Source organism: Podarcis bocagei (genome assembly GCF_964188305.1).
Source record: "Podarcis bocagei genome assembly, chromosome: 12".
Lineage (NCBI taxonomy): Eukaryota > Metazoa > Chordata > Lepidosauria > Squamata > Lacertidae > Podarcis > Podarcis bocagei.
The window spans coordinates 45786934-45801449 of NC_138137.1; the positions used below are offsets into that span (position 1 = coordinate 45786934).

General features: G+C 46.2%; 1 protein-coding gene across 1 annotated transcript in view; it reads left to right on the forward strand.

The window, feature by feature from the left end:
• The first annotated feature begins 303 nt into the window (after window positions 1-303).
• Window positions 304-14516, forward strand: part of PITRM1 (pitrilysin metallopeptidase 1) — a 31038-nt gene continuing 16825 nt past the window's right edge. Inside the window, exons 1-12 of the mRNA XM_081163516.1 lie at window positions 304-447; window positions 2213-2321; window positions 3493-3599; window positions 3953-4104; window positions 5427-5541; window positions 5639-5735; window positions 7475-7635; window positions 8545-8671; window positions 10747-10835; window positions 12080-12208; window positions 14046-14159; window positions 14343-14439. Coding sequence (XP_081019642.1) covers window positions 392-447; window positions 2213-2321; window positions 3493-3599; window positions 3953-4104; window positions 5427-5541; window positions 5639-5735; window positions 7475-7635; window positions 8545-8671; window positions 10747-10835; window positions 12080-12208; window positions 14046-14159; window positions 14343-14439 — 1353 coding nt within the window. The 5' untranslated portion in view covers window positions 304-391. The remainder of the gene's footprint in view (window positions 448-2212; window positions 2322-3492; window positions 3600-3952; window positions 4105-5426; window positions 5542-5638; window positions 5736-7474; window positions 7636-8544; window positions 8672-10746; window positions 10836-12079; window positions 12209-14045; window positions 14160-14342; window positions 14440-14516) is intronic.

The window sequence follows — 14516 nt, forward strand, 5'->3', positions numbered from 1 at the left end:
AAAAAACAACAACCTACAGTTCCCAGCACCCTGAGCAAACTAAAACTTACAGTTCCCTTTAAAGGGAGGACGGATAGAGCAGCTCCCAGCAAGCGCGGGTACAAATGAATCGCCCGGCTGCGCCAGGCTGCCCGTCGCAAAGCTTCCCGGGGAAGAAGAGCGATGCGAGGAGAGGGCGGGGAAACAGCCTCGCTAGGGAAAGGGGCGGAGTTCCGAAGCGCTCACTCTCCCGATAGGCCCCGCCCAGGGGCGTAGCTAGCGCCCGTCTGGTACCCGCCGCGCCCCCGCCGCGAAAAGGTCCCGCGCATGCGCTCCGAGGGGTCGTCCGGGGCAGCGCGGCCGCTTCTTCCGTTCGCTTCCGCGGTGGCTGCCGGGGAGGTCGCGCTGCGCCATGTGGGGCCGGTTCTGCGCCGCGGGGCGGCGGCTGGCGCGGGCGAGTCCCGGCCGGTGAGCAGCATCCGCCGCTGGTCGACTCGTGGGGTGGGGGCTTCTCCGGGCGGGGCGAAGAAACACTCTGCACGTGCTCAGAGGCTCCCTTTCTCCCGCGGTTATGAAGCGGGGTTTCATTCCGTGGGGCACTCCCTAGAAGTGGTTGGGCTCATCCTTTTCCATGGGTCATACTGCTTGGGGGGTGTTAGGAGGAACCTCTGGGGAACCGAAGCCCAGAAGTCCCGTTTTCTATTATTTGAGTTTCTTACTGGAGAGTGAGATGTAAAGGGAGGCTCTGAACATGTGCAGAATGCCTTCCACTTTCTGCATCTGGGGGAAAGGTGTTTTTTTCTTTTTTTATGGTTGTCTTTGACCCCAGCACTTCTTGTTTTTAGTAGCTCAGGTATTTGGCCACCCGTAACCTTTCTGGAAAATCTGATGGATGGAAGCTTGCTTTCTGACATTTTTTTTCCTGAAGGAGGCTGTTTTGTTTTAACTGTCTCTCCCTGCTGCCACACCTACCTCCTCTGCTGGCCTGGGACTGATAAAAGAAAAGAGGAATTGTGGGTTTGGGTGGAAGGCGTTGGTGAAACATCCCGCATTTCTCCCTGGAATTCTTGGCGGCTGGGCTTTGTGAAGTATTGGGAGCAGTGGTCTTATTTAGGGGTGAGAAGCCCAACTTTCTGACTCTGACCGTCATGCTAGTTTATCTCTAAACACCAAATGCTGGGAATCCACAGTGCTGCAAGGCCTGTGTTGTCTTCCTGGATGGAGGCATCGGACTTGTGAACCATCAGCTCCAGCCAGCAAAATAGTCAGTCAAGGATGGTGGGAGTTGTAGTTCCAAGAACCGGAAGACCACAGGTTTCCCTATCCTAAGATTTGGTGTGATCCAGCAGGACTCTTTTAATGGTTTTGTGCTGTAGCGTGGTCTGCATAATTTGATTTTTTAAGGCCTTGCCTTATAACACTTGGGCTGAGCTAAGATTGATATAGTTAAGGATTTGCGCTTGTATCTCACCTGTTTGCTGGTGCTCTCAAAGTCCAGGACTAGAACAAATGGGCTGAAGTTGCAAGCGAAGCAGATTTCAGCTAAACTTCATAGGAGAAATGTGCGGTAAGGGGCTGTTCAACAATGGAAGAGGCTGCTTTGGGAGATAGTGGGCTCTCCCTTCCTGCAGATACTTTGAGCAGAGGTTGGGCCAGGGGTTTTGTGGTTGCATTTCACACTGCAGAGGACCTCCAAGTTCTCTAGAAAAGCCCCTTCCAACTCTGACTCTTTTAAGTCCTGAATCAACACTCTCCATTCCAATCAAGTGGTGTTTTTAAAGAAGGCTAGGCCTCCCCTTCTTAAAACTAAGTTGATTCTCCCACTAGCTAGAACTGTGCTGTGTGGAAGTCTGTGCACAGTGGAGCTTCCCTTTTACTCCTCCAAAATTGGGAGTCTTAAAAGTCTTGTTTACTAAGGTGTCCTACTAGTGTGGCCCTAAACACCAGCTTTCTTAGAGATTTCACATCCCTAGAATTTAGCTCCTGAGTTATAGGTACTTATTGCAGGATTTGGCTCCTAGCACTCCCCCCCCCTTTCCATTTTCCTGTGCCCTAATTAGTCTAATCTGTATTAATTATATAACTGAATAAATGGGTGCCACCTGCCCTGTGCTCACACATTTGCTTAACTTGATGCACTGGCTCCTAAGCCTGAGGTTCCCCACCCCAATTATTATTTTTTAAAGTCTCATTGTTTGCTTTCTCCTCTTCCCCTCTCTTTTTATGTATATAGTTTCAGGCCATTTAATCAGAGACTCTGGAGATGGAAAAGTACTTCTGCCAATGAAAGGGCACTGCAGTACAAAACTGGAGATCGCATCCATGGATTCACAGTAAACCAGGTACTTGTCTGGTCTTCCCGGTCGCTCAGGGCTCTCTGGCTCTCTTCTCCCAAGAAAGTTGGGGTGCATTTGATCTGATCTGACGGTAAAAAAAAAAAAAGCTTGAAAACTCTGCATCAGCTTCTCAGCGGAGGAACACACACGCTGCATTTTGTAGCTGATTCTGGGGGCACAGCCAGTCAGTTTATAAACAGCTAAAAACATAAGGAGAGCCCTTCTGGGTCAGACTAAAAGACCCATCTAGTCCAGCCTTCTGTAATCACAGTGGCCAGCCAGATGCCTGTCGTAAGCCCACAAATATAGCATGAGAACAGTTGCATTCTCCGGCTCCAGGTTCCCCAGCAACAGGGGTTCAGAGGCATCCTGCCTCTGCTAGTCGGGGTGATATGTAACCCTGGATTGCCTCATCCTCCATATATTTCCCATGTAATCTCCCTTTAAAGCTGGTGGCCATGACTGCATTTCGCGGTAGCAAATTCCGTAGTGCAGAAGCACATCCTCTTGTCCCGAAATTCCTACCGTACGGCTGCTTTGGGCGATAACCAATGCTGGTGCTGCTCAGAGTAGGACCCGCTGAAAACAATGGAGAGGTTGCTTAAGTCCATTGATTTCAGGGTGCCTGCTCTTGAGAATTACTAGCATTGGGTATAGAAGGGATAGCTCCGTCCCTCAGTAGAGCATGAGACTCGTAATCTAGAGGTTCTGGGTTCGAGCACTACGTTGGATGAAAGGTTCCTGCATTGCAGGGGGTTGGACTAGATGACCCTCAGGGTCCCTACATATTTTTGATTCTGTGACTCCAGGCTCTAATGTTATGAGAGGGAGAATAAATTATCTGTATCCACATTCTACACACCGTGCATTATTTCATACGCCTCTTATTTAATGTCTAACCCCTCATTTACCTTTTCTTTTTTTTGCTTGGTGCTTAACTGCCTGCCTGCCTTCTGTAAGAATTGTGTGCAGGCAACTTGGTAGAATAGCTTGTGCTCACTGGAGAGGCCCTGAAGCTATACCTTTGCCTTTATTTATTTGGGCATTGTTCAGCTTCTGAGATCGTTGTTGGTGTGAGTCGAATAGCTTAACGATAATAAAAACGATTGTGGCCATTTGTATTAACCGAAATAAACGTGTGTGTGTGTGTGTGTGTGTGTGTGCTTGCCCACCGTAGGTGACAGCTGTACCCGAGTTATTCTTAACTACTGTCAACCTGAGCCATGATCAGACAGGAGCCAAGTATTTGCATGTGGCAAGAGAGGATTCCAACAATCTCTTCAGGTAGGTGTGTTGGGATCAAGGTTTGACAAGTCTCGCTAGGGATGGGGATAGAATTGTGACTTTATGGGAGTGCCGTTTAGAGCTTGCAGGTATGTTCTGAGACCCTCCTAGGTGCATCAGAGGGCCCTCTGCCATCAATTTGTGTGAAAGGTCCCTGGAAGGTCAGAGGTCAGTATAAGAATTCTGAGTTTCTACTGCTTGCTTCTTAAGGTGCCACTGAGAATGCAGCTCCCACGAATAGGAGGGGAAATCTTGGGTCCAGCATTATAGGAATAACAAATTATTTTTATGTGTACGGTGATGTTTTACTTCCATATTTTAACCTCTCCAACCTTTTCCTGATCACCTTACAGTGTTCAATTCCGTACCACTCCAATGGACAGTACAGGCGTCCCCCACATCCTTGAACACACTGTGCTTTGTGGTTCGCAGAAGTATCCTGTCCGAGATCCTTTCTTCAAAATGCTAAACAGGTCACTCTCCACCTTCATGAATGCCTTTACAGGTGAGCAAACGGGAACAAGCAGCCTCTTGCGTTTCTCCCGTGCAAACGGCAACTTACTCATATGATGAAGTCTATGGTGCCTGTCGCTCCTTCCAATTCCAAACTCGAGTGGAGAGTGCCGGCAAGACTGTAGCCAAACCAAGGCTGCTGAGAAATGAGAGGGGAGGTAAATGCATGCTTGGGGCGGTGTGTGTCATTGCACGAGAACAAAAATAAAGAAAAGAAAACTAAGAGGGTAAAAAAAGCCACCAATCAGGACTGAGCATGCTCTGCAGATATTGAATGTATAGTTACAGTTGGAAAATAACATGGTAGGGAGGGGGAAGAATGAAGTGCCTTGCTTGGAATGTTCCTGGAACATTAAACTCCCTTTAGGCAGGAGGAAATGCAGCAACATTTTATTGCAGGCCTCAACTGCATGTCAGTTGCTGTAGAACTGGTTCAGATATGTGGAAGGAGCCTTATGCGACTTACTGAGAGACCCAGCGCTTTCCTTAAGCAGCAATTGGAGTTCTGCATGTTGCATTGAGACCTTGGAAAAATGCAAACTGCAGCCCCATTTTGATGCATAGCCCATTTGGGATGTCGGCAAGGTAGCCCCTGCTCCCAAGATCCCCATCAATACATGCTTCTTGTCTGTATACTGACGGAAAGAAAACTGACTTGGAAAAAAGGAGATGAGAGTGCAGTGCTGGGGAGCTTCTGCAAAACTGTCCGCTTAACGCCTGGCTCAGATCTGGAGACGATTGCTGCCCTTGATAATGTGCCCGCCCTGCTTGGTTCAAGGGCGGAGCAAAATATATCATTTGCAAGCAGAAGCTTCTGGGTTTAACCCTTGGCATCTGCAGTTGAGAGTCTCTGGGGATCGTGAAGAGCCCCTCCCAGTCATTGCAGATGGTAGTGGGGTAAATGGAGGGTGGCTGCAACTCTGTGTAAGGCACTTTTGGGTGTAGATAGCCATGGAATGGGGAGCGAGTTACAAAAAACCCCACCTGCCACCCTTATCTGTTAACTGTAATATCTGAGAGGAGCTCTGTTCATAAACGAGATGAGCAAGACTATTAGAGCGAAGGGTTAGCAATAAGCCCCACCATCTCCTGTCCATCCTGGGAGCATGGATCCAGTGGATCTAAAACCTCGCCCTAGAACACACACCCTTCTCAGAATTGCAACAGAGGAGGAGGGTTGCAGCAGCAATCCTTGCTAGGAAGGGGCTTCAGAGGACAGGCCTCCCTCCCAGGAAGGGAGAACCACAGAATCCCAATGTCCCTGGGACACCCTCATTAAATCCTTGATATTTATTTTGTTATCTTTCCCCACAGCTAGCGACTATACTCTCTACCCGTTTTCCACCCAAAATCCCAAAGATTTTCAGAACCTTCTGTCTGTATACCTGGACGCGGTGTTTTTCCCTTGTTTGAGACACCTTGACTTCTGGTAAGACATTCATGTTTTGGGCATATATACACACACGTGGTGGTGCTGCCCAAAGGAGTGTTGACCCCTCCGTGTTGCGTGTCTTCATCTTGCACAGGCAGGAAGGCTGGAGATTAGAACATGAGGATCCAGCAGACCCTCAGACGCCGCTAGTCTTCAAAGGAGTTGTCTTCAATGAGATGAAGGGAGCATTTGTAAGTTCCTTTTTCAAAATTGTTTTAATTTAAGAACGCAATAAGAGTCCTGCTGGATCAGGCCAAAGGCCCATCTAAGTCTAGCATCTTGTACTGTCAGTGGCCAACCTGATGTCTATGGAAGCCCACACACTGGATCTGAGTGCAAGAGCACACTCTCTACTTGTGATTCCCAGCAGCGGACATTCATAGTTAAGCTCTCCTAACCATGCATACAGATTGGCTTAGCCACTCCTCCCTTTGTTCTGCTGCTTCCATCACCCTCCTGGAAAAAACCTGCTCTTTAGTTCTCAATCAGAGCTAACAGGAATTTGGATTTTCCCCAGATTGCCATTTGTTCTGATATATCACTAAAGAGCTGTTTTTCCATTGGAAAGGAGCAGGGCAAGGGAAAATCTTCCTGGACCCATGCGTAGAAAGCATGGGTCAAGCAGAAAACGGCCAGGACATGTGCTTTCTAGGCACAGCACATGCAGAAGTCTGGATGAGCCCTGTATACTTATATATATACAGCACATTATATATATATATAGTACATTTTACAATTTTTAATGTACTGTAAGCTGCCCAGAGTGGCTGGGGAAACCCAGCCAGATGGGTGGGGTATAAATAATAAAATCATCATCATCATCATGTCCTATTGAGCTATTGGCTGTATTTGTTGGAAACCAATGTTTCTAGCTCACCGTGGTTTATTGTGAAACAAGCAGTAGATTAGTGTGCACACAGCTCCATCAATCTAGCTTTGCTTCTTCCTGGCATGAGCTGGGGAAAGAAACCCAAGAATCCACAGTTTAGCTTGGCTTCCTGTGAGCCCCAAATACAGGGTCCTGAATCCCTAACAAGCCAGAATTTGTAAGCTGTCAACAAACCATTGCTTAAGTCTGGGTGGTCACCCATGCTTGTAGGAAGCAGCCATTTACATCATGGGATGCTGGAGCCACTCCTAAATCTACACTACAGGTAAGATCAATTCTTTCTCATGTCAGAGGAGTAACGCAGGAATGATCAGGTAGCATGTACCAGTATGATGCTTCTTCACCGAAACCATAATAAGCCAGCGACACTCACTCATCACAATGTTTCAGTGCGTTCACAGCATAAATCAGTCCTTTCCTATCAATCTGTATATTTTTCCACAATTTAATGCTGAAATGGGGAAGCTTCTTCAGCCTGAGGGCCGCTGTCCCACCTGGGAAACTTGCTGAGGGCCACTCTTAACTCCATCCTGAGTCTTGGTTAAGAACGGGGTTGGACTAGATGACTGTCAGGAACCCATTCAACTCTACAGTTTTGTGATCCCTTCCACTGTTTTCTGGGGATTATTTCCAGGAAAACTGTAGCTATTATTACCTGACATGCTCCCTGAAGTAGCAGGTGAGTTTTGCTGAAGCTTTTTTTTATATATAAAATTTTTATTGGTTTTTCACAGTTTTTATAAACACAAACAATACACAATACAGACAAACAAACACACAAACAAACATGTATAATTTCGTATCCTTTTTTCTTAAACCTTACTTCGCCAACTTCCCCATACCTGCCCGCCGAGTCTCCTTGTTTACAGGCTTCCGCGCCTGTAATTTTTAGGGGTCCCCGCTTCGCCGTAGCGGCAGGACCCGAACTCGTGAAGCAGACTCCCTCCAGAGCTCAGAGGGAAATCCGCCATTAGCCGATGGCGCCGACCGGAAGTCCCTTGCTGAAGCTTTTTTACTCCTACCTAAACGATTTCTTTTAAGACAGACAACGAGAGAGTATTCTCCCAGCACCTTCAGAACAAGATTCTCCCTGACCACACGTACGCAGTTGTGTCCGGGGGCGACCCGCTGAAGATCCCCGATCTTTCCTGGGAACAGCTGAAGCAATTCCATGCAACACATTACCACCCTAGTAATGCAAGGTGAGAAGGGTGCGTCTGAAAGGGAAAAGAGTGCTTTGTAATAATCCCGGGTGTGCCCAACACAGCTAATGCAGCTTCAGTTCTCTGTTGGGGGAGCCAGGAAATTAGTCAATCCTAGCTGGGTGTGGGGTGTGTGTGTTTCATTTCCTCGGAGTTTTAAGGCCGAGGTTACCCCAGGTGGGGCTCAGCAAAGTTGTTCTGCCATGTTAGATTCCAGCTAAGGCTGACTAGGCCAAAGCTGCCTTCTTCTGATGAGACACTCAGTTTATCACTTTCTACGAGTGCTTCATTGTGGCCGGAGAAAGGAATGAGCCATTTTTTAAATAAGGTACACGTTTCTTCCCAACCACATGCCCCTATCTCTGTGCCTCTAGTGAGGGAGTTCTTGAACAATGCTCTGTTCACTTTCCAGTCCATTTTTTCTATGGCTTTCTAGACTTATCCAAGAATGCAAAAATCGCTGGTTTTCAGTAGCTTTGCAGCCTTTCGACTCTAAGATTAAGTGTAGAAATAATTACTTTTTGCTTAGGAGCGATGCTGAGGTATACTGCTCCATGAATTGTCATTTTAGGATTAATGATGTGTATCATCAGCATTGGTAAAGTATAAACAAAAGTGAAAGATCTGGAGAATAATAGCATCATAGAATTATAAAGTTGGAAGGGACCCAAAGGTCATCTAGTCCTACCTCCTGCAAGGCAGGAATCTCAACTGGATCTTACATGGCTGATGGTCCTCCAACCTCTGTGAGTCAGAGATAGGCCTTTGGGCTTGACCATGGTCTAAAACATGGAACATAAATCTTGTGGCATCTATATGTGCAAATGGGAGTTTGGGGATTCAGGCTTTTGAATGTGCAACCTTATTTTGCCTATTAATAGTAGTATATAATAAAAAATAAAATTCCAGGTTCTTCACTTATGGTAACTTCCCACTGGAACAACACTTGGAACAGATCCACAAGGATGCCCTGAGTAAATTCCAGAAAATTGAGCCGAACACTGCTGTCCCAACACAACAGCTCTGGGATAAACCTGTGAGTATGTCGTTGACCACGAGATTTCTACTCTGGATTTCCATAGGTGACTCTTGAGACTCACGCAGAGGCCATTTTGTCCTTGGTCGTTTCCCAAAGAACACTTTCCAGCCTAAATGTTTAGCAGGGATGATAGTCAGCCACAGTCAAGTCAAGTGTGGCTTCTAGTTATCTTGTGAATAGTTCCTGATTGAGGAAAGATGAAAATCTGCCTGGCTTTTTCATCTCCCACTGTAGCTCTTCTGTTTTTTTTTTAATGATATTTATTAATGTTTCACAAACAATAAAAACAAATTCCTACATTTAAACTACAAAAACAAGACAAATAAAAGATACACAGTGGAAAAACAGTTGATAGAAGAAGGAAGAAAAAAGAAAGAATAAAGAATAAGAACAAAGAGAAAAGCCAGAAATCAAAGCTAAAAATAGATTAGTATTTTCAAATCTTATATTTTCTTCACTAGTTTCTTGACCTCCTCACACCTCCCATTTTGTATTCCAGTTCAAATATTGAATTCAGCAAATCCTTACCCTCTAACATTTATCCTTACTCCTTATATTAACCTATTATTATAAATATCCATTTCCAATTATCAATCCCTATTTACATTTTCTTAAGCGTCTCTTTACCAGTACCACTTATTTTCAATCAAACATCATTTCAACATTCCTTAATTTTACAGTGCTTCTGCAGGTAATCTCTAAACTTCTTCCAATCTTCCTCCACCGACTCTTCTCCCTGGTCACAGATTCTGCCAGTCATCTCTGCCAGTTCCATGTAGTCCATGACCTTCATACCACTGTAGCTCTTCTGGTACATTTTGAATGTGGAAAAATTTTTAGGAAACGTTTAGTCGCAGTTCAGTTTGTTTACATGCCATATTTACCACAAATGCATAGGAATGCGCCCTTTTTTAAAACAAAAAAAATCCAAATACAATAGCATAATAACAACTCACAAGAAAAAGAGATAATATCTAGGGCTGTGCAGCCTTGGTTCTGAACTAGATCAAGGGCCTTGTACAGTGTTTAATTAAGGGTTTAAGCACCAGGCTTAAGCACCCATAGGGGGAGGGAGTTGCCCAGTATGGGTCCCACTGCAGAGAAGGCCCTGTCTCTCTTTTTTTTTTTTTAGCTGCCTGTTTTACCTCGGGTGGAAGAGGCTGGGTTCATGGGCATCTCTGCCTTACACTGAGTCACACCATTGGTCCACGTAGCTCAGAATTGTCTGCACTGTTTGGCAGCAACTCTTCAGTGCTTCAGGCCAGAGCCTGAAGATGCCTGTTTGGTTGACTGAACCTCCGACCTTCTGCATGCAGTGCAAATGCTCTGAAAGACTGCTATCTTCAGTGAATAGATCTTGGGGAAGCAGGGCTGGAAAAAGACCCTTACCTGAGACTTTGGGGATCCACAGCCAGTCGAGCCTTTACTGTGCTGGGTGATTCTCTGCTTGTACAGTTGGAGGCAGTCGTGCTTCTGAATACCTGGAAACCACAGGATGGGAGGGTGCTTTTCTGCTCAGGTACTGCTCCTTGGGTTTCCCACAGGCACCTGGTTGACCAATGTAAGAACAGGATGCTGGACTAGATAATAATAATTTATTACCCCGCCCATCTGGCTGGGTTTCCCCAGACACTCTGGGCAGCTCCCAACAGAATACTAAAAACACGATAAAGCACCAAATGTTAAAAACTTCCCAATACAGGGCTGCCTTCAGATGTCTTCTAAAAGTCAGATAGTTGTTTATTTCCTTGACATCTGATGGGAGGGTGCCACTACCGAGAAGGCCCTGTGCCTGGTTCCCTGTAACTTTTCTTCTCGCAGGGAGGGAACCGCCAGAAGGCCCTTGGAGCTGGACCTCAGTGTCCGGGCTGAACGATGGGGGTGGAGACACTTCTTCAGGTATACTGGGCCGATGGTCTGATTCAGTGTAAGGTTGCACATGCTCAGCTACAGCATCTCGCTCTCAGGCGTCTCTTGCCAGTGAGCTTAACTCTGGCACTTCCATATATTGGAGGCAGAGAGAGAGGGCTGCATTCCCCTGCCTTCTCAAATCATCGGTTTCTCTTTTGCAGAGGGAACACTATGTGACCTGCGGGACTGATTCGCTTGCTGCAGACTCCAAGAAGCAGACGATGGTCAGCGTCAGCTACCTCCTAGCAGAGTACGTGGAATGGGAAATGGATGAGTTTCAAACAGCTTGCCGTTCCCTGCTGAACAGGGAACCCTGAGATGCATTGCATTGGGCTCCCACCATCTCTGCCTTCTCCAGTTGTGCTTAGTGCATATTGACCCCAGTCACCAAAAGCATAAAATGGCTAGTTTGGTGATGCTTAGCCTCTCCCCTTGGGATCCTGGCTCCCTACCCCCCCCCCCAATACTTTCTTTTCAGCAAGGCTTAGCTGAGAAAGGGCTGCAATGGTCATTGTTGTTTTTCAGAGGGCTAACTTGCATTTCTTTATTAATTATAAAGCAGTCTGCCCATCTCCCAAAAGCTTGGGGCAGTGTCCATTGTCTCCCAACAATAATCATACCAGGTAGTTAAGACTCCGTAGCAGGCAGTAAATGACTGATAGAAAGTCACTAGGCTTCATGGTTGAGTAGTGATGTGGAGCTGTCACTAGGGGGCGCTGCTGTCTTTTGCCGTGTTGTCAGTCCTCTGACAATTAAAAGCCATGAAGGTTACATCCCTGAAGTTATATGATGAGCTGGGATTACACATTTGCAGAATATGGCGGAACAGAGTTGCCATAGGTCCGGAATTTTCTGGACATAGCTGGTATTCAGCCTCCTTAAGCAGTGTCTGGGCAGAAATCGCCCATGCCAGTAGTGTAGATTTTGGTGATTTTGACTTTCTTTGCAAACAACTTTGGGCAAAAACAGAAAAGAAAAGCTATAGGCTTGTGATACCATTGCCACTTTCCCACCCTCATAATGTTCTGTGAATCCACAGCTAACTCGGCACTGGACACAATTCCCATTTTAGAAGGTTAAAAGTGATTCACATGTGTTACTTTGTTATAAAACTTACCACAGCCTGCTCAGGTAGGTCAGTCAGCCTTCTTTTGGGGTAGATTGAAGTGGCTCCTCAGCTACCTGATTTCAGGAGTCGTAAAAGGACAAATTATTTGGCCATTTGCTTTATTGATTTCGTACAACAAATGTGGGGAGTGGCACGTAATCTATAGAGCTTCCTGTCTATAATCCACAGCTACTAAGAATGTTTCCAGAACCTATAAAAATGTCGCAGAAGACTCTCTCCCATTTTCTGCATTGTTTGCCAGAATAACTTGACCAGGCTTGTGTAACTCTGCACCTGGATTCAGGTTTTGGTTTGGTCTTAACTGCCGTCATCGTCCTTTGTATGCTGAATCCCATGGTACTATTGTTAACTTTTTCTCTTTTTAGCATTACAGATAATTTCGAATCCTTCACGTTGAACTTGTTGTCTTCGCTGTTGGTTGGTGGCCCCAATTCCCCCTTTTATAAAGCTTTAATCGAGGCTGGTCTGGGTTCAGATTTTTCGCCAGATGTTGGGTAAGTGCGTTGGCCGCGTGCAGCAGTGTAGGACTTTGCCCCACAACTTTAGTTCAACTTGTTGTATTTTAATTAAATTACTCAGGTTGGGCATTTAAAATAGGGGCAAAGCACACTTTGCTCTTTATTTCACTCTCCCCCCAAATCCACCCAACCATTTTATATGCTGCTTAACACTATGACTTCCAAGTGGCATGAAGTAAGGTTGCAACAAGGCAATGTGATGTTATGATCAGAGTGTCGGACTAGGATCCAGAAGACCCGGGTTCAAAATCCCCACTCATGCCACGAGGTTTACAGATTGACTTCGGGCCAGTCACAGTTTGTTGTTGTTGTTTAGTCGTGTCTGACTCTTCGTGACCCCCTGGACCAGAGCATGCCAGTCACTCCTGTCTTCCACTGCCTCCCGCAGTTTGGTCAAACTCATGCTGGTAGCTTCAAGAACACTGTCCAACCATCTCGTCCTCTGTCGTCCCCTTCTCCTTGTGCTCTCCATTTTCCCAACATCAGGGTCTTTTCCAGGGAGTCTTCTCTTCCCATGAGCTTCAGGATCTGTCCATCCAGTGAGCACTCAGGGCTGATTTCCTTAAGAATGGATAGGTTTGATCTTCTTGCAGTCCATGGGACTCTCAACAGTCTCCTCCAGCACCAGAATTCAAAAGCATCAATTCTTCGGCGATCAGCCTTCTTTATGGTCCAGCTTTCACTTCCATACATCCAGTTACACTAGGCTGACACAAATGAAATATTTCACGCTGCTGTTCCCTGATTTGACTTTGAGGGGGAGAAAAGAGTTCAGGCCAAGAGCAGCCAAGTAAGTGAAAACACGCCAACTGCAGGTGACTCTCAATTTGGAGTTATGTTCCGGGAGGGAGAGCGTGCAAAGCCAGAATCACATATAGTCAAAAGGTTGGCTTCAGTGGATGATGGGGCTGCCAAAGTTTCTCCCAGATGCCCACCCACCTTTTTAACTTTTTAAAACATTTTTGCCAAGTGCATAAAGCTGAATGTGCACAAGTAAAATGTGTGTTCATTGCAAATTACCTGTACTGTAATTTCATGGATAAAATCTCCTGGGAACTCGGATCAGACCCACGCCTTCTCAGGATTCCTGGTTGACTGGATCTCAGTTTGTGGAATGTCTGGACTTCCCTCTTCTAACTAGTGCTAAATGCACTAAAAGAATTCTGGCTTCCTGAAATTTTAGAACTAGTCTTCATAGCTTTGTGTTATAGCTTCCTTCTGGCGAATGGGCTGTTTGCCTGTTTTTCTACCCTTGCTGTTTGCCTTTATGCCCCCTGTCTGGGCTCTGCTGTTCTTCTGCCACTGGACCACATTTAATGCAGCGTGCCACTTCTTTCCCACTTGCCCTTCCCTTCCTGGGGCACAACTCTTTCAAGACTCAGCTGCCCAAGAGTGAAGGCCAAAAGCCAGAAGTGGGGAATCTCAGTCCCTAGGGACAAAATGTGGATCTTCCAAGCCTTTCTGTGTGGTCCTTGGGACTCTGCAAGCCACACCCCTTGGTAGTCCTGCTGTTCACCTTCTTTGGGTGCTTTTGCCTGGCTGGGACACATGCCTCTTCCTTGCCTGGATGGGGAGAATAAGTGTGTCTCTCTCTTTGCACAAACCTATGTAGCGCACAGCTAGTACGTCGCCTTCTCTACAAAGTTAAGTTCACCTTTATTGCCCCACCCACTTTCTCAGGCTCCACCCATAACTGTCTTGTGGCCCCAAGGAGGCTACAATTCAAAGGATGTGGCCCTTGAATTGCAAAATGTCTACCCACCCCTGCTGTGAGCAGCCAAGACATTTTTCCTTTGTTTTCTGTGTTCTGCAGGTTTAACGGCTCCACGAGAGAGGCTTATTTCAGCGTTGGCCTTCAAGGGATTGCTGAAGAGAACATTGAGACTGTGAAACAAATTATTTCCAGGACTGTCGATGAAGTTATTGAGTAAGTAAAAGCTGTGTGGGTTTGTTTTGTTTTGTAGTGGCTGGGGGGGGGTATGTGAGTCATTGAGTGTGTGAGTCTTTCTTTTTCCCTGTTTTAATGTTTTCTTGGGAGTGGAAGTCTCCCTTCTGTGTGTGCTTTTAGAGCAATATTAACTGTCGGCTTCCTTGTTTGTTTTCTCCCAAGGAATGGGTTTGAGGAAGAAAGGATTGAAGCACTGCTTCACAAGATTGAAATCCAGATGAAGCATCAGTCAACTAGCTTTGGACTTGCTTTGACTTCTGTAAGTGCTGTTTCCCCTTTGATGGGTCCATAGCTTGTCTCCTCTCGAGTTAACAGCATTTCTTAACAATACCCTGT